Here is a 23,574-nt window from a genome sequence, read left to right on the forward strand (position 1 = left end):
TTGAAAACGTATGAGATATAACAGCTAGGGAGTGGAAATAAGTTATGTTGATGATGCGAAATCGTAAGTAAGTATCATGATGCGTCAAAACAAAAATATTGTCTGATTTTACAACGGATGTTCGTCAGAAACAATGACGTTTTTTTCATTCGGCGATCACGGGTCTCTCTGAGGACGTCATTGAAAACGTTAAGCGTTGACGTAGAGACTGTGGAAATCGAATTTAATTTAAGATGTAATTTCTTAGTCTGTTGATTCCAAAATGAGTATATTGACACGAAGTTTAATATCAAACTTATTGCATGGTAAACGAATCTATTTGCCGTTGTGGTTCACCAAAGCTGTTCAAGCCCGTTGTGATAGAATTTCGATGTTTATAAACCTCCACTTGCAAAGAATGGCGAAGGAATGTGCTTTACATGAAGACAAACGCACTAGCGATGCGTGACGTCAAGGTATCAATTCTAATTACTAATTATCATACCTCTATGTGAATTTCACTCTTCTTTATTATTGTGGGACCGTTTTGTACACGTGCAGGAGGTCTATTAAATAAGCTAATAACTTGAAGATTCTTATAGGACTGATAAGATTCTCGTTCCGCAATCTTTTTTTTGGTTTCCTTGGAGAGGAACACTTAGGCGACCTTGACTTTGGCAATTTGTTCAATTCCTTTAAGGCATGTTTCTTTTCAGAGGTGGAAGAGAACCTTCTGCACGTCAAAATCCTTTTATTAATGGAGGGTGACAGAGCCTATGAATTCCTCTACTTTACTTCTTCTCAGTTGTCGAAATTTATATATTTGTTATCCTGCTTAAATTTATTTCGTGATCTTTCATTGAATCTTTCTATTGCTCCGTGACTTTTTGTGTCCTTTTGCAGTATTGTGGGTTTTTTTCGTCATACAAATAAAGCTTTTCAGCTATAATCATGCAAACTTAAGACTAGCAAAGGAGCAAAAAGAGAAAAAAAAAAACATAATAAAAAGACCAAAACACAAAAATCACAAAAAAATGCAGAATGATTTTCAATTGCTTCAAATAATATTGAAAAATACTTGACGTCCTCACTCGCTATATCTAAATATCAAATCTCCTTACTTTTTGCCATGCCTTTCTTAAGGAACTTTCTCTAAGAACTTGGTGTTAATTGAAAAAATACCTCCCAATTTATAATCTTTTTTTAACTTTACCTTTCTGCTTGACAACGTTTGGCTATTATAAGGACAAATTACATATTGGTCACGCGTTCGTCAAGCCATTATGGTTTAAAGCATGGTTATTTTGTTACATTGAAGTTGCTTATGCGTTGCTTTCGCGTCGAAGGCGATTCTTTTGTCAGATATAAGGAAACCTTAAAGCATTAAGCATACCCAAAGGTACCGCTTTCAGTAAATAATTTTCCATCTCCTTATCCTTCTTTCGGCTTCTCCATACCTATTCAGTTCTGCTATAAATAAATTTGAAGCTGTATATTGTTTTATATTGTGGCTCCATGACTATTCACTAGCTACTTCAATTTGCTTTCCAAGAGTCTAGTTTGGCTCCCTTTTTCTATCTTACACCTCTTCGCCTTTGCTCCCTGGACGTGCGGGAGAGGCGGGATTTTACAAATTAGTGTTTGTCTGTTGAGAGAATGTTTTTGTCTGTTCGCCTACGCGTCTGTAATAAGGAAGGAACTTTGTTGAGAGTGCTTTTGTGGTTTTTCAAGTTGGTAAACCACACAGGATGCGTTAGGAACGCCCCGGGGTGTCTGGAGTCGGTCTGAGCCACGCGAGTTTAGTATCGGGTCCACGATTAGTTAGCATGCACAGTATGTTTTTATTTCAAACATAGTTCAACTTCCACACAGCAGTAAAGGATAATTTCAAGCTCAGTGAGCTTCAACGATTTTTACAACAGTTAAAAGGTGAAAAAAAAATTCCTCTCGAGTTCCCGTTAAGTAGTGGTCATTTAATAGAAGATACCGAAAGAACTGTTTTCCGACCTTGTGCTGACGGGAAAACAGAAAATGGTATGAGCCATTTTAAGCACCCACCAGCACTTGATATAGTTTCAGTGTTTCAATAGACTTATACCGTAGTGGGTTTCAACCAATCCCTGCTCGCGAACTGTCGTGTCTAGTTTTTTGAACCTCTTCTGTGATTGGTACAGACAGAGCGACAAGTGTTTTCAAGCGTAGAATTTAGAACATTCGACGAACATTTCCTACGTCGGACCATTTAAATTGTTTTGTTCATTTATCAAAGTGAAATCTTACAGAATTTGACATTGAGAACGCTCTTTCAGTGACGTTTCACTTTCTGGGTGAGTACATGACTACCAATTTTTGTAAAAATTATTTTTGTCCCTAAGACTGTTGATTCGTGATTTCAGTGTTTTTTTTCTTTCGATCACTTTGGTTTTGAAAAGGCCAAGTTGAGATAAATCATGAAAAAACAGTCTAGAAACAAAGGGTAATTTCCTATTTTTTTCAGAATTGTAGTGCCAATGAACTCTTCACCAAATTAATGTTTAAGGTAGAAAAGACTTCAGAATGGAAATATTGATTGTATGAGAGCAGTTCGTAATTATGACGACAAATTTTAGTTCAAGCATAAAAGAGGGCGGTAAGACTACATAAATAATCTTCGTCGGTGCTTTTGACGCCGGAGTTGGCGATTTTGAGTCCCTCTTTCCCATTCTTCTTACAGCTTCACCGCTCATTTTTGCGGCCCACTGCTTAAGCCTCCTCCCAAACAGCTTGCTATGCAGACTGTCCGACAAATTGTCAAAGTGAATAAGTAAAACTGCCTCAAAATCGAGTTAAGGTAGTGCCTAGCTGCAGACAAAATATCAGAGTGATATTTTTCTTGCGTGTCGGTGTTATCTACGCAGTTTTGAAGATGAGTGGGCGCACCCGATGAAATGAAACAGATATTACAATTCGTGCGTATCTATTTTTATTATATTTATATCCTGCAGTAGTTATGTTCGGTTGTGATTGTTGGTGTTCTCCATTTGTAACTAATTTGTAACACTTCCGCTTTGATGATTACTTCGTATGGGAATTGCAATAATTTCAAATATTCTCCAAACCTTCCAGTCACTGCTTCCTTCATAACATTTTGCACTTAGTTGAAAAGATGATTTTTATGAAAAACCGGAAAGTTCTTTGTGCCATTTAATGCGGCATAAATGGCGATTTTCAGAGATAATTGTGCATTTTCAAATGTAAATCGTTTTTATTTCCTTTATTACTTGAAACCTTTTACTTAAACAAAGCTGTTTTTCTATTAATTGGATAATTGAACAGTATGGCAATTGTCCTGGGTGGAACTGACGCTCTCAACTGAATATGGGAACATTTTTCAGACAAGTGTCAGAAAAGTAACTTTCTTACAGCTGCTAGGTGCTAATCTAGTTATAACCACGGCAATATTGTACTTTTGTGAGGAGAAATCAGAACTACATCAATCTTTAGTTTTAAAGGGATTTCGCGCGATATATGTAAGTATACGGGCTCGGAATGATTAATATCAAAAGAGCAGACATGTAATATTTAACGTTCAGATATCCTGTCTCAGAAATGATATTATTGTAGTAATTCCTCGTTAATGAGTCAAAGTGAAAGCACGAGTTATAATTAATGAAGTGATTCAGCGTTGTTCTCATGTTAAGAAAGCCGACGGTCCTTTTACGTGCGCGAAGTCCGCGGCGTGAAAGGAACAAATAATCAGGCGGTCTACAGATAAAAGACTTCGGCCCTTTTTTCGGATGAGCTCAGAGTGGGAATAGAGGTATGTGGAAGAAGTGAGTTTTCACACCCACGCACACTCGGGCTAAAACTGTTTATATTAAGTAAGCCTGATCACATTTCCGTGGTGTTGTACAGTTCAGATCAAAGTGATTTGTTCATGCCAAGTTATCAAACCAATATGTCGCGAAAAGGTGTATGTCCTTTGCGGGTTACTTTCTATCTTGTATCGCCTGAAGCGTTCCTGGCGATTTCTGAGGCACCTGTTTCAAAAAAGTGCGTCTCAAATTTTTTTCGAAGGCTCCACAGCTATTGATTAGGCAATTTGACGAAAACAATACTCATCATTATAAGTTCTGTAAGGTTTACGAGTAGCCATATAAAACAATTTCTTGTGAAAGCAAACAACACCTTATCAAGTCGGAAAGGGGGGCTCTTTTATACTGAGATAAGCAGCTTTGACCCCGTAATCTCGATCGATTATTTTCGCCGAAGAAACCTTTACAAGAAAAGAGGAAAAGTAAAAACGTATTACAATGAGATACAGCCTTATTTGGGTAGAAGAAGCTGATTTCATTTATCCGAATTTATCGGATGTCTGTCACAACCGAGGATAAAAGGTGAGGTACTTAGAGTCCAAATTTTTCTCTTTTTAATAGCTACCGCGGCTCGTATGTTTAAAAGGTACCGCCTGTGTGTATGTTTATTGTCAAATGTTTTGACATCTTGTGCATGAGCAAAGGACAGCGCATTAGGTTTATGATCATAGCTATCGTAGAACTCGCGACCTGGTTCTGTGACTGGACTGATAAAAACGAGCACTACTTCGGCCGTTTCAAAAACTAAGAAACCGTACGTCAACGTAAGTAAATCTTTCTAAGGTGAGCTAGTCAAACTTTAATGTTCCGCTTAGTAGCGCCGTTAACCGTGATCTATTGGGGAAATTTGTGCACGCGCAAGCAGAATTTCGTGGTTTGTCGCATTTAGCCTCCGAAACATTTGAGAACAGCTCTGGCTAGGTTGTTTTGTTTGGGACCTTTATCCTCAGCCGGTGAAAGCTGCAAGTGTGATTGTTTAACATTATTTAGAACACCCTTATTTGTGTGAGCTTATTTATGTGAGCTATCACTAAATGGCCCAGTTTCGAGTCAGATTTTGTGCGTAACTAAAAGGTACGTGTCGCCTGTACAATCACAGAACTAATCGGAAAGCTCTAAACTATTGAAAAAGGAAAACTGTTTTACTGGATCAATCACGCAATAAAACTATGGCTTTGAGTTCAGAGCACATAATTTCCGGATAAAGATTAAACTGACTGCTATCATAAAGGAGATCTATCTTCAATCATAAAAGGCTGGTATTTTTGCAAATTGCACTTACCAAATAGTTTTTTTTTTTTTTGCCTACCTATTCAACTGAATAAAAGCACTTTCGCAACTCTTCCGCAGGATTGAGTAACCTTTTAGCGATAAACTGTTTCCTTCCAAGATGACTTTTATAAAGGGTTATGTCGGAACAAGAAAATTTCTTGTGCTATTTGCCTGTTAATAGCCTTAGAAAATTTGTATCAAGCGAAGATAAACCCATAAGTGGCCAGACATGTATCATGTGAACAAAATTCATTCTTATCAAAGAAAAAGATAACTTTGTGTTCTTTTCTTCCTTGACTGTGTTAATAACGATTGTTTCTTTGCGGATGTCGAACTAATGAAATTTTTCTGCTGTGCTTTATTTAGGGGGAGTTTAGGCTCGGAATTTGGAGAGGTTTCTTTTTAGTGAAGCAGTTGGTCGGATTTCAGTCTTCAAACGCCAGTTTTGAATCTAAATATTTACTCTAACAAAAAGTGTAATGTGAATATCTGAAATTCCTAATCAAGCCTAAATGACAACCACTCGTCGGCTGAGAATCCCCTATTGTCAAATAGATGTGATTTAAACGCACCTTGAGTTGAAGTTCAGAGGAAGCAATTTGAATACCGACTTTTTTCGGTGGTGATATCTGGATTTACTGATTTTCAAGTGGCTGTATACGTCTCTCACATGAGTTCAGAGGAGAAACGCCTAACTCTCTGCCAAAACATCTCCGTACCGAATGTGGCATATCTGGCGCGAAAGCGGGTTTTACGGCCCTTTTTTCTTTAAAAGCTGAGGAAATGTTTTAACTTCTTAAATAGGATTAAATTTACTGCAATTGACTTCTACGGGAAACCCGACTACTCTCACGCAAGCTTCAAACATAACAGCTTTAGGAATCGTTATTTTTAAAAGCGTTTAAAAGTGTTAATTGCAGCCACGCGTCGAAAACGGAAAGAGCTTTCAATAATTTTTTTCTAACCCAATTTTGTTTTGTGAAGAGTTTCTAATCCAAACCTCGTGCGCCAATAGTTTCGATTGGAAAGAAACCAATAGTGGGCATAGGGCACGTCCACGTTTAGTTTTGTTGTTGCTTTGGATTTTTTGCTTAATCGTGGTTAACCAAACTCGTCAAATTTGTGTTGTGAGATGACACAGGTTCACCGGCAAAGATCAGTTGATTTGACTCGGCGGGATGAGGCAGAATTTAGCAAGCGCTCAGGTGAACGCTGGACTTGTGATAAAACAGTTCTGATAGAATTAGGCAAGTTTTCTCGCCCCTAACTGATTGACCATCGCGAGAATTAAACCTGAGCATTAAGCGACAGATAGCACTCGGTTGTGACTTGAACCAAATTGACTGATCTTCGGGCATTCAGAGGACTTAATGACGTGCTATTATTTTTACATGCAGTGAGACACATCGACACAAATGTTTTCGGCTCAAGGAGTCGCAAGCTTGAAATTGACGACAGCCGCTTGAAATAATAACCGCGAAGATGAGTTTCTTCCTTATCTACAAGGAAATCACCCCATACAGTTTCGCGAACTGACTCCGTAGTTTTGGTGTTTTCTGACTTCTCGCCTTCAAAGATAACACCGTGTATGTGACTAGTGTGTTACTGTTCTGTCTATGCAATTGTTACTGCAGACGCGTCAACCTTTTGGTCGTGGTATGGTTCCTCACTGATATGTTTAATACCGACTGAATTGTTCGTAAAATCGGAAATTCTTCACCATATGCAGGGCTAGATAAACCAATGCGCGCTATCATACGATTGTTATCGCACTGACCTCACCACGGCTAGGCATTTGAACACTGATATCAGACCCAAGCTTTCCTAAATTCAATTTATAGACCGACATATTTTATCTTCGATTCCGTTTTACCTTTGTCGTTAGAAAGACTGATGTAGATTAGCAGTTCCGATTCACCGACAGTTATCGTAGAGAAGACCTAATGCATTGTGGAATTATGCTGGTGTGATGGCCAATGGTTGTCCAATCTGCGCTGCTTTTTTGCTTTTGCCAAATTAATTCTGAAGGAATGTGCTTTTGCAATTTGAACCGAGCTGTTTAGGTGAAAATAGATGCATTGTAATCGGAAATGTCCACTTAAGCTTGATTTACGAGTGACATTAGATTCTCGATACATTTTCTAGAAGCGAAAGGTCCAGACTTTGCAAAAAACACTCTTTGACAACCGTTGCACGCAACTATGTCTATCGAGTTTCATTTAAAGTTGACGATGGAAGTGTTTATTGGCCTGTTTAGGCTTGTAATCGAATGTATTCAAGATCCTGCAAGTTACTACAGCAAGTTGATGTGTAATTATATCTTTGTTAGATCAGTTTGAACGACTATTGGCTTCTTGCAAACTTGGCGGCCAAAAATTTAACTTTCATACATTTCTAAGCTCGCTCTTTGAAGCCAACTTTCCCTCCATTCCTTCCAAAATGTTTTAATAACCAAAACGATGAAACACCGTGAGGGAAAAAATGTCGCTTTTTTTGAAGCTCTTCTTAAACCACAGCAGTATTTTTATTTCTTCTTCATTCGTCTGTTGTAAGGCTTATTATCATACTCAATAGGGACCTTACGCCACCACGACGGCGACGGCAACGAGGACGTGGAAAAACAAGAGATCTAATTGGCAGAACAATAGCTCAGCACGTGCGTTTTGAAACTTTGTACATTTCTTAGCCGTCCTATGCAAAACAACAACATGAAATCGCCAAAATTTGCGTCGTCTGCGAACCGAAACCGCGACGGCAAATTATTTTAATTTCCATTTGGAACTCAACGCTACTTTTATTCGTCATGCTGAAGTTGAGCTGTGGCGCCGTATAAGACAGTAAGCTCCTGCAACCATTTTTTAAATTCTAACTAAGAGTAGAAATTCATTTTTTTAATCGAAGTCTTCCTTGGCGTTGCAGTCCTGATTGCGTAAGGTCCCTAATATTGGATAGCCGTCGTCCTATGCTCTTCAGGGTATTCGTTTTAAAAATTTCCCTTCACTGAAAAAAAAAAATCCTTACGTGACAAAGTTTTTTTTTAACTTCAAACCTTAAGGAGAACTTGAATTCACTGATTGGTTGAGAGTAACTCCCTGATTGTGTGGAGAAATGGCTTATCTTTCTGCAGTCATTTTGAAGACGAGACTGTTTGATAAAGAAATATTTATTTTTTGACGAACGAACATGCAGAGCTCAATTACAAAACTATATATCGGTCTTAGCCAAATTCCTCTTTGTATACAGATTCCGACCGTTTCGTTCAGATTTGGACTCGTGAAAATGTCGTCTGCAAGACAAAAGAAAGTCTTTTTATCAAGATATTCTTTGATGCTCCTGACTAAACAAGACGAATCTTCAAGCGGTACTTCTACTCAGAGAGATCACTTAAATTTGTGCACTTCGCTGCAAGAGCAGCATTTTCAATATTGCCGCCCTTTCAAAACAGCTGTTTGTATTAATTATAAATCGCCTGACGTTATTGTGTTTTCACAGAGCCAATACTCAGTCTCTAGCGTGCAAGGTGTCACGTCTGGTCCTTTTTCTTTCTTCTTTTGACGCAGTGAGTGAGGGCTTCCTGGGAAAAACTGCACTCTCAGAGACACAAATAAAAGAAAAAATATCACAATATAAAGCTGGTCGAAAGATCAAGCTGGGTTAAGCACAATCACGAAGTCCATTAGAGACACCCTTGTCACATGACATTTATAGTCAGGTTCCCCACAGCTAGTAAAACGCACTACGTTTTCTCTGATTGGTATTTTGACTTTTTGAAGAAAAGAAATGAAATAGCCATGGGGTGTTAACTGAAAACATTTTATGTCGTGAACTTTTGTTGCTGGAGATGGAAGATATCAAATGCCCCGCTCAAACTTTGCTTCTGCGTAGCAGAAGTAGTCTGTTCAACATGTCCTTTAAGGGCTGAGTTTTTATCCACATTGTGAATAAAGGAATTATAATCTAACAACAAATGAAAACAATCTAATTGACTATTCAAGTTTTTAACTAAATCTTGAAAGTATTTTTTTTTTCCGACAGTGATTATTTTTAGTCTTGAAGCATTTTTTTTGGCCCTTTAGCGGTTTTGAGATAAACTTCCATTAAAGTATAATTACTTAAGTATTTTGTTTGAGAGAATTTGTGGGAAAAGGTTAATTGTGATAAATTGCTCATCAAATCCTCCTTTTTGAAGTAAGCAAATATATGGTGCTCATTACGGATAACTTTGTTTTCGACCGTCGCAACGAAGCGTCTGCTTGCACGCGAAGCGTTCGCTGGGATAAGATCCCGGAGCTTTTTTTGTATATGAAATATCAAGATTTGGTAATCACCTGGTATCATGTTTATCCCACGTGAACACCAAAGTCCTTTTGCAAATGTTTTGTCTTAGTGTATTTCTTGATAACCTGTTTAGTTTTCTAAACCGATTAACTAAGGATTCCTAAAATCGCGTTTGTCAGTTTACGTACCTTAATATACGAGTAACATGTTTAATGGATGTGTTCGCAGGGCTAAGTCCAAATTGATTTGAGGACGAATATCTCAAAAATAACTCCTGTTATGATCTCGTTATTATAAAATTCTTCAAACAGGAAGCTAATTACATCAACCATGGTTTAAGAAAATCGCCCAGATTAAATAGGAGAACGTGATGGAGCGGTATGAAGTAACATTACAAATACCTTCAAACCTGTTTACTTATAGGATTGGACTGAATAATTACGTTTGAGAGTGAAAGTGAAAATTCCATGGCTTAAAATCGTTGTCGTTGATATTTAACAATAAATGCTGCGTAGACGCAATTCAGAGTAATCACACTTTACTCACACAAAAGAAACACTCAGGAAAAGTGTTGCAGCCATTAGGAAGTTAGGGCACTATAGTTGGGCATATATTAGATGCCTGTTCTTAGACATCACGCTAAATAATATGCCAAAAAATGACAAAAAGAAGATCTGTTGTCCAACTAATTGGATGAAAAAAATTCCTTAAACATCGAAATTGGACGAGGTATGTGATAACGAAGAGAATAATTGCGAAGGTCGAAGTTCAGGCCTGTTTCATGTCCTTTCCAGCCGAGCGTGCAACACACTTCGGTTTTGTACAGCTTATCTCTTTTCCCAGGCGAATAAGTACTGATGAATTGTTGAAGTGATCTGCACTCCAGTCGCATCTGTCGTAACAGATGCCTTTTTCCAGACCATGTCAATGCCGGCCGAGTGTTTTCAAGTGCTGATCACGGAACAGAATTAGTGCGACCGTTGATCAGCACTGAGGTGGGAAAAGGCCAAGAGGGTGGGGAAGAAGCAAGTGATCCAAGTAACAGTGTCTACAACTGAAGGTACAAAGCAGAGAGACGGACCTTAATTTACGTATGATGCACGATCCTCGCAGTAGAGAGCGCTATCTATGCAATAGCGAAAATCAGACTTAAAAAAATCAGGCCTGTACGGGATTCGAACCACTGACCTCTGCGATACTAGTGCAGCGCTCTACCAATTGAGCTAACCAGCCAACTGGGAGCAGGCCATTAAGTTGATTCGACCTTAATTTGTCGTTGCTTGCTGATTGTATTCGGGATAGGTTCAAATAGGGGTATGGAAGCCATTATTTTCATGCAGATTTGACTATAGCTCTCATTTTTCCATGTTAGCTCTTCAACACTGCTGCGCATCGGAGAAATTCTTAACTCCCTAGCTGTATATCTACTACCTTATCTTTCGAAGTGATATGACGGTAACTTATATTTTCTTTTTCTATCTCTAAAATTAAAGATAGGGCTTTCAAGCTCACTCCGACTATTGCATTTAAGCTGAGTGTTTGTTTTAAATCTTAACACAAGGGTTTGCTTTAGTGTAATCAGGTGTTTTAACTGTTTAGAAACGATATGAAGTTGATGCTTCTAGCCATTTATTCACTCAGCTAAGATTCACTTTAAAAAATAATCAGGACTCATCATGTAGTACAACTTATTAACCTTTAAGATCCGACTTTTACAATTGCAAGTACAAAATGCATTTCATTTTTCCAAACCCAACTGCTGGTCATACGATACGAAACCCCGAGAACTTTTGTCCTTTTGCAACAGAATGCATGTAGATCCAAGCAAAGCATACGTATGAACGCTTTTCACTCTTAAGGCTTTCATGATTTGTAGGTTAATGGTCGATTTTCAGTCTCAATTGTAAGAAATATAAGAGAGCCTTCATGAACTTAAAGTGAGAATTAGTCCGATACCTGTTTTTCTAACTTCGTGTTTTTATTCAGTAAGTCACTAATTGATAATTACTGTAGGGCGGTTAAGTTCAGTATTTAAAAATAACCTTTTGTTAGTCAGTTTAATGTTTTTTTAGCTCGTATCCTCAAACTACTTTTGTTTCGTGTATCTCTGAAAGCCTATCAGTTTATCAGAAACGTAAGAAATCGAACAACCTCTCCTTGTAATATTTCTTACCGACCGTCGCGAAGCTCTGTCCAATCGTTGTGGTGCATGGTAAAACTTCGATCATGCTACTCTCCGTAACGTAACGTTAAACATTCTCCAAACATGCTATTCTCCGTAACGTAACGTTAAACATTCTCTAAACATCCGGTCAGACATGATTCTAAAAATCGTGGCAGAAACAAAGGTCATTTGGTCACACAACGGTGTGCACCTCCTCAGGATTTCCAAATTGAGTAACAGTGTTACTTATGCTCGAACTCATTGACTTCTTGTTGTACATTTGTGATTTTATAATGTGAGGCTTGAGCTCTTAGCCGCCGCGACGTATGCAAATGTCTGAGATAGCTATCAATTGCGATCATTTTCTGGGGCGTTCTCTACGTTCTAAAAAGTCTTTGTTTCCTGAATTCCGTCGGCGTAATTATTTTCATCGCATTAAATCATTCTGTTTCAATAATTAATGGACGATAAAGAACTGTAATGCCCTTATCTTCAGTCGGGAGTGACCGGAAGTAAAGTGGACGAAAAAAAAAAAAATTAAAAGGTATCTTTTCGAAAGGTTTTGGAATTCTTTGCTCAAATTCCACGAAAACAGCGGATACAATGCAGGGAAATAAGGAATTAGCTTGATCTTATAAGCCCATGACACACGACCAGGCATTCATTTTAGTGCAATTGTCGATTATAACTCTATTGCGAATGACTGAAATGTTACATCATGAAATAGAAACTTCATTTGGATGGGCACATATCGGTAGGGCTAGCTCGGCTGATCTTCTCATTTGAAACTTTTAATAAGGAAATACTACAGCACAGACGTTCCATCTAAAAAAAAAAAACTGATACTTAGTCGCGTACAAGTGAAGTTCTTCTTTAAAAGCGCTTCACTGACAATGAGGAATTAAGAAGTACTGTATAATAGTTTTCGTTCAGACCATTGCTTAGGATTACATGCTAGAACGAAAAAAACATCCTAGTCGTGCTAGGGTGGTTGTAAACCACTTTTCCCTCTGCAAAATTAGTTTTTCAAAATATCGACAAAAAGCGTTAGAGCTGTTATTATTATCTTAAAGCTTTAGATTGACGATTTATCAATTTAATTTCAAACAATTTTGATTTGATTGGAATTGGAACTGTTCAACCAGGGAGTCTGTAAATCAGTTTAACCCCCTGTAACTACTTAATTGTTCAGTTATCTTTATATTCCAACTAAGTGTGTCATCGCTTCGAGGGTGGGCCACTAGTCCAAACTTGTTTGAAGTAAATTGTTTTTTTGAGGTTTCCTTATTTTTAGAAGTACAGTATATTTAGTGCAGGCTCAAGAATCATTGGAAAATCGAACACAAGGAATCCATATCGTTTTATGTAAGATGTAACATTTTATGTTCTTTATTTGATAGCGAAATTTAAAAGAGAAAGGAGAACGGAGCTAAAATTTAGGTTACTTGGAAGAGACAAGTTCCGACAGTCTTGCGAAATCTGTCGACAGGTTTATTGTTTAGACTTGACAAGATTTTCTCACAAATTTTCAAGTAATTTCCTTTACTCTTTCAGGACTAAAATAAAGCCTTCCTGTTGCACCTTTAATAGTGTTCGGTGGTTTTGTATTTCTACTTACATCTTCTCCCTTCAGGGAAGGTGATCATTGCATAATATATCTGCTGAATTTTTTAAAATTTCTTTTTTATTTTCTCCTCTTACCAATAATCTATCTTTTAACAAAAACATCTCGGAGCAGTGATTTGTTTGCAATAAGAAGAAGATAACAAGGTTGTAAGGTGATTACGTCTGGATGTAACGACATTGTACGTTGCTAGGTGATACAGATGTCCTACGCGCCCGACAAAATAGAGTATTGTCGTCGATATTTTGGGATTAGACAAAATATTGAGACAAAACGAGCCTTTAAAGCGTAAGTGGCTGTCTCGGAACCGTAAGGGTCGGATATCGGTGGTGCTCACCTTTTATTCAAGGGAACTTAGACGCAAGGTACATTATTTCATTGCTATTTATTCTTCTCCGAGACCTTAAACCTTTAAAAATCTCCCCTTTAAAAACATTTCATCTAACTTGGCGAACTTATGAGTAAACACCTGTTGATACAGAGGCGCGTGACCACTTGAAGTTTTTTTTAAACACTTGATTGGTTTGTTTATGCCGTGCATATTTCCCATAGAGATTAGAGGTAATTAAAGAAATATAACCTCGAGTTGCAATGTTCCATCTTTGTGTCGACTCAAAATCCTTTTAAGAGAGTGTTTTTTTTTTTTTTTCTGTAGCAGTTATATCAGATTGAACGCTCACGCTGTGAGGGACAAAGTTTATGGCGCGTTGCAATATATAAAGGTTGCAATATCATAAGATTGCAATATCTTAAGATTATGGGACTTGAAGTTGGGATTTTCAATTCCAGCAACAGCATTGTCGAACAACATTTAAGGAAGGAACTCTTTTGAGTAAGTTAACTTTTATTTCGTCAGGGCTAGCTGTTGGAACTTCAGATTATTATTATGTGTTGTTAAATTCTGATTCTAACAAAACAGGATATGGATCCCTATTTCCAAAGGAAAAGCAAGAAGGATCGAAATGTTACTTGTACCCATTTGCCTGGGACACTCGCACATAAATTTGTCAATCACAAGATCAGTCAGTGTGAAATAGAATGAACAGTCGTTGCGATTTGACTCCAATTCCTTGCCCGTGAAAAAGTTTCAGTCCGTCACGTCTATGTACTCCATTGCCCATAATTTGCGATTCCGTAAAAAAGCGAAATTCGCTGTCTGATAGTATGGAAGTACTTCAATGACTCTGATGTGATTGATAACACCGGTTGACTTCATTCAGTTCAATATAGTGGTAGACATCTGCAGAGTCAGACGATTTAAGGAATTAGGAGCAAGGTTTTGACGTTAGTAGTGACTCCAGAAATCATGACGTAACGTCTCTTTAGTGCATTGGTATAAGATATTCAGTTTAGAATATTCGCTCTGTAGCTTCCTCTTTTCCATTGGAAACTAAGATAAATTTCACATGTATGTTCTGTGCATACTTGTCTTCACAAAACAAAAACGTTCTAGCTCTTTCACTACTTCGAATTAACGTAATGGTTCAGTTTTCCAAGCTACAATCGTGAGGAAACAAATGGAGATGTTCCTTTGCTCGAGAGGACGTGTTCAAACTTTACCATTATTGTTATGTTGCTAACTCATAAGCGTCATTATTAGCTTTAATTTCAAAATGTCCCTTTTTTATTTGGTAAATGTATCTTTTTCAAACTATCAACGGAGAGGTAATATTTGAAGGCGTTTTTTTTTTTTTTATTTTTTTATTGTGGATGTTAGTCTCCCATGAAAGCCTAACGTCTTTATTTTGACTGCCGCTGAAGTCATTACATTGCTGCATTATGGCAGACATTTTATAATTCGCTTAGATATGTTATGCAAGTTATGCATAACTTGCACTTATTGCAAAAAGATATACATCGGCGAAACAGGCAGAAGACTAGGTGACCGATTCCGAGAACACCCTCGAGACGTGGAAAAGAATGACAAGGACTCATCGAAACCAGTCGCTAGACATTTTAATTTACCTAATCATTCTAAGCAACATATGGCAATCTGCGGTCTTTCCTTACACTTAGGTAGCACGGAAAGCCGTCAAACTCTTGAACAAAAGCTCATCTTTCAGACCGGCAGTCTAAATCCCACAGGGATCAACGAACGCTTTTCATTCCACTACTTTATTCGTGTTTTTCTCGTTGCCACGTTCCCACTAATAACGTAGCTCCATTTTCTGCCTTTAAAAGCACACACAACCCACAATTCCTCTATTCGCTCCGACGACGAAGGGCTAACGCTCGAAACGTCAGCTTTTGTAATCGTTACGGTGGCCAATTTACCATTTCAACTTTGTCGATATATCCAAATGAAAAGTTATTAGATTGAAGTGCTATGTCATCTAAAAAAAAAAAAGAATTCAAGTTACTTTTCGAATCCAGAAGTATGTATTGTTTCATTATCCACCAGAATAACGTTTTTCAATTACCGTTATACAACTTTGTCTAAGACCCAAATTGCTTTTTCGAAATCTTATGGGCATATTCAAATTCCAGCCATTTTTCTAGGTCTCTGACGAGCCCTACACACTTACAGTTGTCTTTGTGTCAGTCATTCAGCTTTATGTTGATACTTTTACCGGTCAAAAGTTTAAATTGTTTTTTTTTTCCGCTTAGGATATACGTAGCGCTGGCTAGAGCCAATTTCGAAATAGACAAAGACTGTTTTTATTCCGGAAATCATCAATGCCGAAGTAACTCCATGAATTAATACCGAAATCCTAAAGTTATTTGTAACATTTTTAACTCATTACTTCCGGTCCTTCAACTTGTGATATTTATTTGAACAAATTTGATGGATTTACAACTGAAGGACGGGCGGACTTGCCGGATAACTGTCGATTTGACAAAGATTTGGAATTTCGGGAATCAACACTGAAATATGTCCGTTCAGATTGGCTCTGCCTTTTATCTTTATTCGTTAAAAATGGTAGACGAAAATGATGCTGTTGTCAAAAAGTTAAGATTAGCCGGCAGAAGAAAATTATATGTCGAAAAACACGTTCGGACTTCTGGGAATTCCAATACTAACGAAATGCTGCCGTAGTTTTTCAATTTTTTTAAAAAAGTTACCAGTGCAGGCAGCTTTCATCTATATTTTACGAAAATACGAAACGGAAATCATAAACTCCGAAATAACTTTTCGTGAAATTTATAACGTAATCCAAAACTTATTTGCAATACTTTCATGTATTTCTTCCGGTCCTTCAACCGTTAACTCTATTGAAACGATTGGGTGGATCTACATCTGAATGGCGGGCGGACTTACCAGATAATTGCGGATTTGACAAAGACTTGGAATTTTTTAAATTGATACTGAAATATTTCAGTTTGGATCGGCCCTTACCAATTGCCCTTCTATGGTAAAAATGGCACGAGGATTGTTTTGATACAAAGTTAAGTTTGGTTTGAACAAAAGAAAATACTTACTCAAGGAAAGAACATGTATGGACCGAAAGGGACTCTAATGCAACCGAAGTATTGCTCCTGTTTTTCAAATTGTAAAGAATGTTAACAGCTAATCATATAATCAAGGTGAATTTTTTACATGAACTTACAGCTGAAAATTGAAAACTTTCTCTGAAGAGCAAAATGGCCCGGCGTTTTAATGAGAGGAGGAACACAAAGAAGGGCTGAACTGTGATTTTAATCAAGCCGCTATTTTTGAACTAAATGCTATTTTTATCGATCGTTGTTTTTTTTTTATAACCCAGATAATATAAAAGCAATAGGAAGAATGAATGACTAGACGCTCCGCCAACGCAAATGATAACAAAGGAAAGGAAGCTTTAAGATGTCAATTAAAAAAAGCTTTTGATTTATTTGCTGTGTAGTTGATTTGGGCCAGTAAGAAACTCAAACCGCGCTGTCCTCTGACCTTGTTCGTTAAAGCAATTCGTTCCCCCAAAGTAGACTGTTTTGTATTGTACTTTTTTATTTTTATTTTCATTTCAATCGTTTTTGTTTGCTTTGAGTTTTTTGTATTTTAATGCTGATAATACTATTATAATTAAACTGGCTTTTTGACAAAATCCAAGTGAAATATTCAACTTACGCAAGGAAGCTGAAGATTTAGTGCGCTTACAGCCGTTAAAGTTTTAAGCTTTTTGACATAAAGTATTTAAGACTTTTTATTTGAGGTTCAAAACATGCATATCAGTGAGATATCAGATCGGTCGAAAAATTTATCTAAGATCTCCAAGCGGATAAACCTTATCATATGTGGTCGTTCGCGTTTGGCGGATTAGACCTGAAATGTTGAAATTAGTCTCCAGCAAAATCTCTGTTGTCGTTTAAATCTCAAGTACAAAGACAGTTATGACTGGATTTTCTAATTGCTGTTAATTTGATTAAATTCATCCTTAAAAGCGCGAGAAAACTAGTACTTGAGTTATCCTTGTCCAGCCGAAGCGTGCAGAGGTCTGTCAGAGGTGTGGAGGGTTCACGACCGTTTCACTTCGAAGTTCGATGAGATTAACAGGGAAGGTGATTGATCCATCGAGAGTTCTCTAATTGTCTTTTCTCAAGTCACGAATGTACATTGGCACTAATTAAACATGAAAACCTTTTAGTAAAACTACTATTCGTTGACATTCACCAACAAATTAGCAAGACTGGTGATTAGAAAGCAGTACAGCTTTGTTCCTGCTCATAGTTGATATTGTCTTCTAATGACGTCCCAGAGTGCAACGTTAGATTGATTCACAAATCACTGAGTTTTGTGTGTTTTATTCCCTTCATAAGGTGGAGTTGTGGTTGCCGATTTTATCCAGCGAAAAAACTTTACCACCAGGGGTCCAAAAATGCCAAAGACAAGCCCGAGGGTTTCAGTACTCGATCAAGTTACGAAGACGACCTGATATTTATTACGATGCAGAGAAGTTTGTTCAGTTCTTTTGGTAAGTCTGATGTAAGTCAAGAGCTTCGTCCCTCTTCAAAGAGGAACTATTGACGCTGATCTTACTTTACGAATCCAGGCTTGTCGCCAACAGATCGGCAGCTTTTGAAATAGCTTGGAGTTCTCGCTCCGTCTAAGTAGTTGTTTTATTGTTTTGTATTGTCTTCTTGAACGCTTATAACGCAAAGTCAATTGATGTTGTCGTAGAGCGCTACGAGGTTTTCCTTGCCTCCATAGCATTCCCTCTTTCTCTCTAGTACATTGATGAATACAGGATTTTGAACACTGGCTATTTCTTTATTTTCTTAATTAGAGTGATCGGCGACACTGCGCCTTCTGAGAACATTATCAATCTCGTACTTCAGTTAAAGCTCCTCAAAAGAAAGATGACATTCCGCTTGTATCAGCGTGTTTGTTTGTGGTCCAAACTGCCTACTGTTCCTCAAGTATATTTTACTTTGGCGATTATTTCGTTTGTGTGTGGAAGCCTTCTGGCCTGTGGTCCCGGGCCAACCGGAACAAATACTCGTTCCAGGACTCCGATGAAGTTTCGACAAAGAATCCCTGATGTGGAGGAGACCTCAATACAAGCCAGTGGAGAATATGTCGGTCGAGTAAAGAGAAGTGAATTGGAGGAAAACTTTAACACAGATATCGTTTTCAAAAACGACGAAAAAAATGAAGATGATAGAAGAATGACCAAGGTAAACGTTGTTGAAATGTCGGATTATTCCCAAAATTACGACTAAATGCTAGAGAGTAATCAATCAAATGTTCTGGTTTCATTACCCATAAATGGATTACTTGCTTCATGTACGGCCATACATAGACAAATTCGCTATATTTGGGATGGTATTCCCATGCAATTTTAAATGTTAAATGCTAAATGCTAACATACAGATAATAAGCGTTAACCGGTCGTAAAAATTCGTTACTTTTGCTTCGTTTCGAAAGTGTCGGTAAAATGTTATTGATCGCAAATTTTGCACGGGTTAGAAATCGAAAACTCAAGGGGCTATATGACAGAGTAACTGGGAAAATTCTGCTTGTCATCATTTGAAATCTGTGTTAATCATAATGTATTTATCCATCTAAGTTCATTTCTTGTTTATCTGTTGTTTTTCTGCACAACAGCAAACTGTTATTTCAAGGTTTTATTCCATTTTATAAGGAAATTGTACCACATCGAAAAACCTCATACAAAAGTAAAGCTTTTAAAATGAAAATGTTATTTAACTCCCAGACGTAAGACTACCGATGATACGTTGATCGAGTTCTCGAATCAACTTTCCGAACCGAATTTCTGAAGTTCTAAATGTTAAGCTTTGTTTTTGTTAGTAGTGGTTATTGCTTTACAATTCATGCGTTTTTTCAAAGAACGGCATTTCCTGTCCCATTAGAGCTTACCTGCTTAGTGGAGCATTTGAGATTATCAAAGCATTTTGTGAGCAGTGCATGTCGATAGAATTACAGCTTATTTTTAAGAAAGAGCATTTTAAACAATTGCAAGCGATAATTCGATTATCAACCAAGGACACTGAAATAAGAACGTAATTGACTCATCAAATAATGATTGGGGACTGCAAGAAAGTGCACGTGCTGTCTTCAGTTTTGTTAACTTAGAATCTAGAGAGCTCATGGGGAAAACATTTGCGGTGTCCTTGCATGTTAATCGATAATACCGTAGCCTGGCTGAAAATTATGCCCAGTAGTCAATATTACTATGATAGCTTTTACCCCTAACACAGTTTGTTTACTGTTTACTTGTTACTCAGAATTGCCAAGACAAACTCGCCATTCTAGCAGCTGCAGTGAAAACAAAATGGGGCGTCAGGCTCCGAGTTATCGATGCTTACGATGTAGACAGTGGTAAAAAACACCACCATGGCAAGCACTCTCTACACCATGAAGGACGAGCTGTCGACATCACCACAGAAGACCTTGATAGGGCTAAATACCCTCAGCTAGGGAGGATGGCCAATGAGGCCGGATTCGATTGGGTTTATTATGCAACTAGAAGCTACATTCACGCATCTGTTAAAACTGGTGGGTGTAGTATACATATGAGACTGGCTCGCATAACTGCAGAGCTTATCCCGTCTTAGCTTAAACCTTGGAGGACTATTGCTTCCCTTCCCAGATGGGTTTGCTGATCTCTTTTTTTCTTATTGACATTCATTGAGGCATTCATTCATTTGGGGCGAAATATTAATCATACAGTGTTCTTTTTGGTATACACGAAGTAATAAAGGTGACAAAATACCAATATCAGAAAGGTCTACGTAGGCTTTAAAAACTTGAAAGCGAGCGGTTATTTGTTTCAAAGTTATTTGAAAGAGAATTTGAAAAATGAACTACGTCATCATTCTGATTGACTGATTTAAGGCTCTGTTTTTTCAAAGAAGATGCTGAAAAAGAAAGGTTGAGTTACAACTGCTTTCCTGAAATAGCTTCTGTCCGCCTCGAAGGAGGACGTACAAAGACTATGAAGGAGCTTAAAATTGGGGACAAGGTTGCAGCCATGGATACAAGTGGTCGCATAGTTTACAGCAGAGTGGTGACATTTCTAGACATTAAACCCAACACTTCAAGTGAGTATCTATCCATCCAGACGAGAAACCCTGAGGCTGAAGTGACAATTACGGAATCGCATTTGATCTATCAGCTAAACAAACATTCGCCACTGGAGTCGGTGCGTTTTGCTCGGGACTTAAGAGTCGGAGACTTTGTTTACGTCCGAAACGGTGCTGGTTTAGAGAAATTCACAGCTGGACGCGTGAGTGGAGTCAAACGGAGCACAGCTAAGGGGGCATACGCACCACTCACGGAAACTGGAAACATTTTAGTTGATAACGTCCTTTGCTCGTGTTATGCCGTAATTTCCAATCATGAATTAGCTCATTGGAGTTTTGCCCCACTGAGGTTTGCAGATTGGCTTTTCCCGGGCATCACTGCTCACAATAGCTCAGGTATGCATTGGTATGCAAGAACCCTTCATGAAATTTACACAAGTTGGTATGAAATTGCCTCGGGAAACTAGTGAAAACTTCCAAAAGCTAAGCCTTTCATTATGGCACCTGTGATCTTGACCAAGGTGGAGGCAGTGGATATCATGTGTAAAGGCTAGAAACGACTCTACGTGCCGCTTCAGTTCACAGCAATGTGGTTTATTCTATGTCGACTTTCAAGTGTTATCTATATACTTGGCAGCATCAAAATATCAGAAGCAGCAGAGTTTCTAAATGGTGAAACCTCATAAAACTGTGATAATTCTTGGAATTACTGACGAGACATCTTGAATTTAAAGCTCAGAAGAGTGCCGTGATCAATTTCTCGGCATCGGACCTTTGCATTTTGAATTATTTGATTTTTATTGAATATGACTGATAAATACAATGATAATTAGGCTAATTATGGCCTGCCATTGGCACCCCGCTGACAGCACTTATCAGTTTACTTATGAACTCGTTACCTTGGCTACCTTAAACTTTAGCCCGCAGCTCAGGGAGTTCGTATGACGTATACATACAGCGTTTAGTCTTGTAAAATATTTTGGACGTTATGAGTAACTTAGCAAAAACTACACCCAAACAGTAGAGGCAACAAAAATATCAGAGTGGTTTGATTCATTGAGAAAATTGATTATAGGTAAAGTAGCCCAGATGTAAATACATATTGTGATAAGGTGTTTCGAGTCGGAGCACTGGCCACTGTTCGAAGAAGGCCCTTAATTTCAGTTTACGGTTTCTGCAAATGCTGAACAGTTGATCAGAATGACCTTTTCGTGCCCTCTGTCTGCTATTTTGCTCATTTCATGAACACATGAAATTCCCTTCTCAAGACTAGTAGAAATTGTATAATTGTATTTCTTCCTCTGAGGAACGAAATACCTTTAGTCGGTTTGTACAAATACTTTTTTCTAAGTGTATTTATTACAATTCTATTGAAAAAATGCAGAGTATGATATGAATCTAGACAATTTAAATCAGGAAAACCACTTATACTGCAAAAGTTGAATTATCTGTTAAATTTGTGATTCAAACCATGACAGTTCCGTCTCAACGAAATATTTGTCGTTATTGCATCTAATGAATTAATGATTTGACAAAGCTTTACAGAAAATAATTTGACCCTTACACCGGTACACCCTAACATCAGTAGGCATATTCTCCATACTGTCGTCTATACATTTTCTAACGCGCTGACAAGGAGAATTTGTTTGGCAATTAAGAGCTTCTTTAGTTAGTGATCATTTCCTTTATTCTCATGACCCTAATGTTTGATTCTGGGGTGATATTTCCCGGGGGGGTACTCCCTTATAAGGGCTTAATGGGGACGTGCGGCCAGCCAGGGTATGTTTTTCGAGATTTTTGTCTTAAACAGGGTATCAAAAATCGGAATTCTGTCTTAAACAGGGTAGGAAAATCAGCGATATTTGTCTTAAACAGGGTCAGGGTATGAGGGGCCGCGCCGCACCTCCCCACCCAGGAATATATCGAGTACCCCCTTGGTGATATTTTAAGGATAAATTAGATGTTAGTCACTCTTAAAGTTTAAAGGGTAAAAAAACGATCCCGTTTAATATTGATATAAGCGCTTATTTTACTACAGTCCAGTTGCAGATCTCTCAAAGTGGATATTCCATCACGGTTAAAAATTTGTTCTTCGAAAAAACTTTGCAAATTGCTTGAATTTTTAACTACCCTCCCTTCTGCAGGAATGTGACCCATTATGTAAACTAAAAGCGAGAGAGAGATATCTGCTGATCAAAACATAGTTTTTGGCACTTTATATATGGACCTAGGATTAAATGGTGTTTTATCCGTTTAAACCAGGGAAATCAAAGTGGTAAACAATTAAATTTCCATTCGAGTAACAACTGGCAACAAACGTAGGAGAGCATGTAACCTGCGTCCAACGGTGGATAATCTACGTAGTTCTTATTTTGGATACGATGAGTATATGAAGTTCATAAATTTTGAACTGCGGTTATAGTTTTTTTTCCAGGTCTAATTTTCGCTATTGCATAAATAGCGCTCTCTACTGCGAGGATCGTGCATCATACGTAGTTCTTATTTTGTTTACGATAGGTTGAAAAGCATTTCATTCCAATTGATAGGATAACGAGGAGACAATATTATGTATTTTTTTCTTTAACGTTAGTTTGTAGCTTGATAAATTTGCTTCTTACCTCAATGAAAAATATATGTTGACAAAATTCAGCCGGAGTTTTTAAAATTATTTCGCGGTTCAATTGTATAATCTCGAAGGTACTGTAATTGTATAGCTTACTTAAAAGATTTCGAACACCCTGTGTAAACAACTAACTTTAGAAGATGGTGACAGATATCTCTGTTTGATGAGTATCCATTGTAAATAATTGATCAATTTTTTTAAACGACTTAATGTACATCTACCAAGAAAGAGTCTTCCCTTGCTTATATTTATTCATCAATCGTTTGCCAAACAAACTTATATTGGTTATTTGTTTAACGATTAAAAGTTTGTACTATTA

The 23,574-nt window shown here is 37.7% G+C and overlaps 1 protein-coding gene across 8 annotated transcripts; it reads left to right on the forward strand.

Moving 5' to 3' along the window:
• The first annotated feature begins 210 nt into the window (after positions 1-210).
• On the forward strand, positions 211-23,574 carry LOC111325040 (sonic hedgehog protein). Of its 8 annotated transcripts, none has more exons than XM_022928741.2 (5): positions 211-455; positions 17,906-18,060; positions 18,373-18,763; positions 19,835-20,105; positions 20,462-23,574. In XM_022928741.2, the coding sequence occupies exons 3-5, from the start codon at positions 18,446-18,448 to the stop codon at positions 21,097-21,099; spliced, it is 1,227 nt and encodes a 408-aa protein (XP_022784476.1). In that variant the 5' UTR covers positions 211-455; positions 17,906-18,060; positions 18,373-18,445; the 3' UTR covers positions 21,100-23,574. The 8 variants fall into 8 exon arrangements, with proteins under 8 accessions (XP_022784476.1, XP_088617200.1, XP_088617197.1 ...); XM_088761074.1 differs by having other exon boundaries at positions 230-455; positions 20,465-23,574; XM_088761071.1 differs by lacking the exon at positions 211-455 and adding an exon at positions 2,158-2,306.

The sequence above is a fragment of the Stylophora pistillata genome, chromosome 5 (assembly GCF_964205215.1).
Source record: "Stylophora pistillata chromosome 5, jaStyPist1.2, whole genome shotgun sequence".
In the NCBI taxonomy this organism is placed as follows: Eukaryota; Metazoa; Cnidaria; class Anthozoa; order Scleractinia; family Pocilloporidae; genus Stylophora; species Stylophora pistillata.

What these genes read in the sequence shown, in the direction of transcription:
- LOC111325040 (XM_022928741.2), top strand. Translation starts at nt 18,446, where the DNA reads ATGACATTCCGCTTGTATCAGCGTGTTTGTTTGTGGTCCAAACTGCCT. An exon ending in ATGATAGAAGAATGACCAAG is followed by an intron (nt 18,764 to 19,834) that starts GTAAACGTTGTT and finishes CTTGTTACTCAG; the next exon opens with AATTGCCAAGACAAACTCGC. An exon ending in TCACGCATCTGTTAAAACTG is followed by an intron (nt 20,106 to 20,461) that starts GTGGGTGTAGTA and finishes GTTTTTTCAAAG; the next exon opens with AAGATGCTGAAAAAGAAAGG.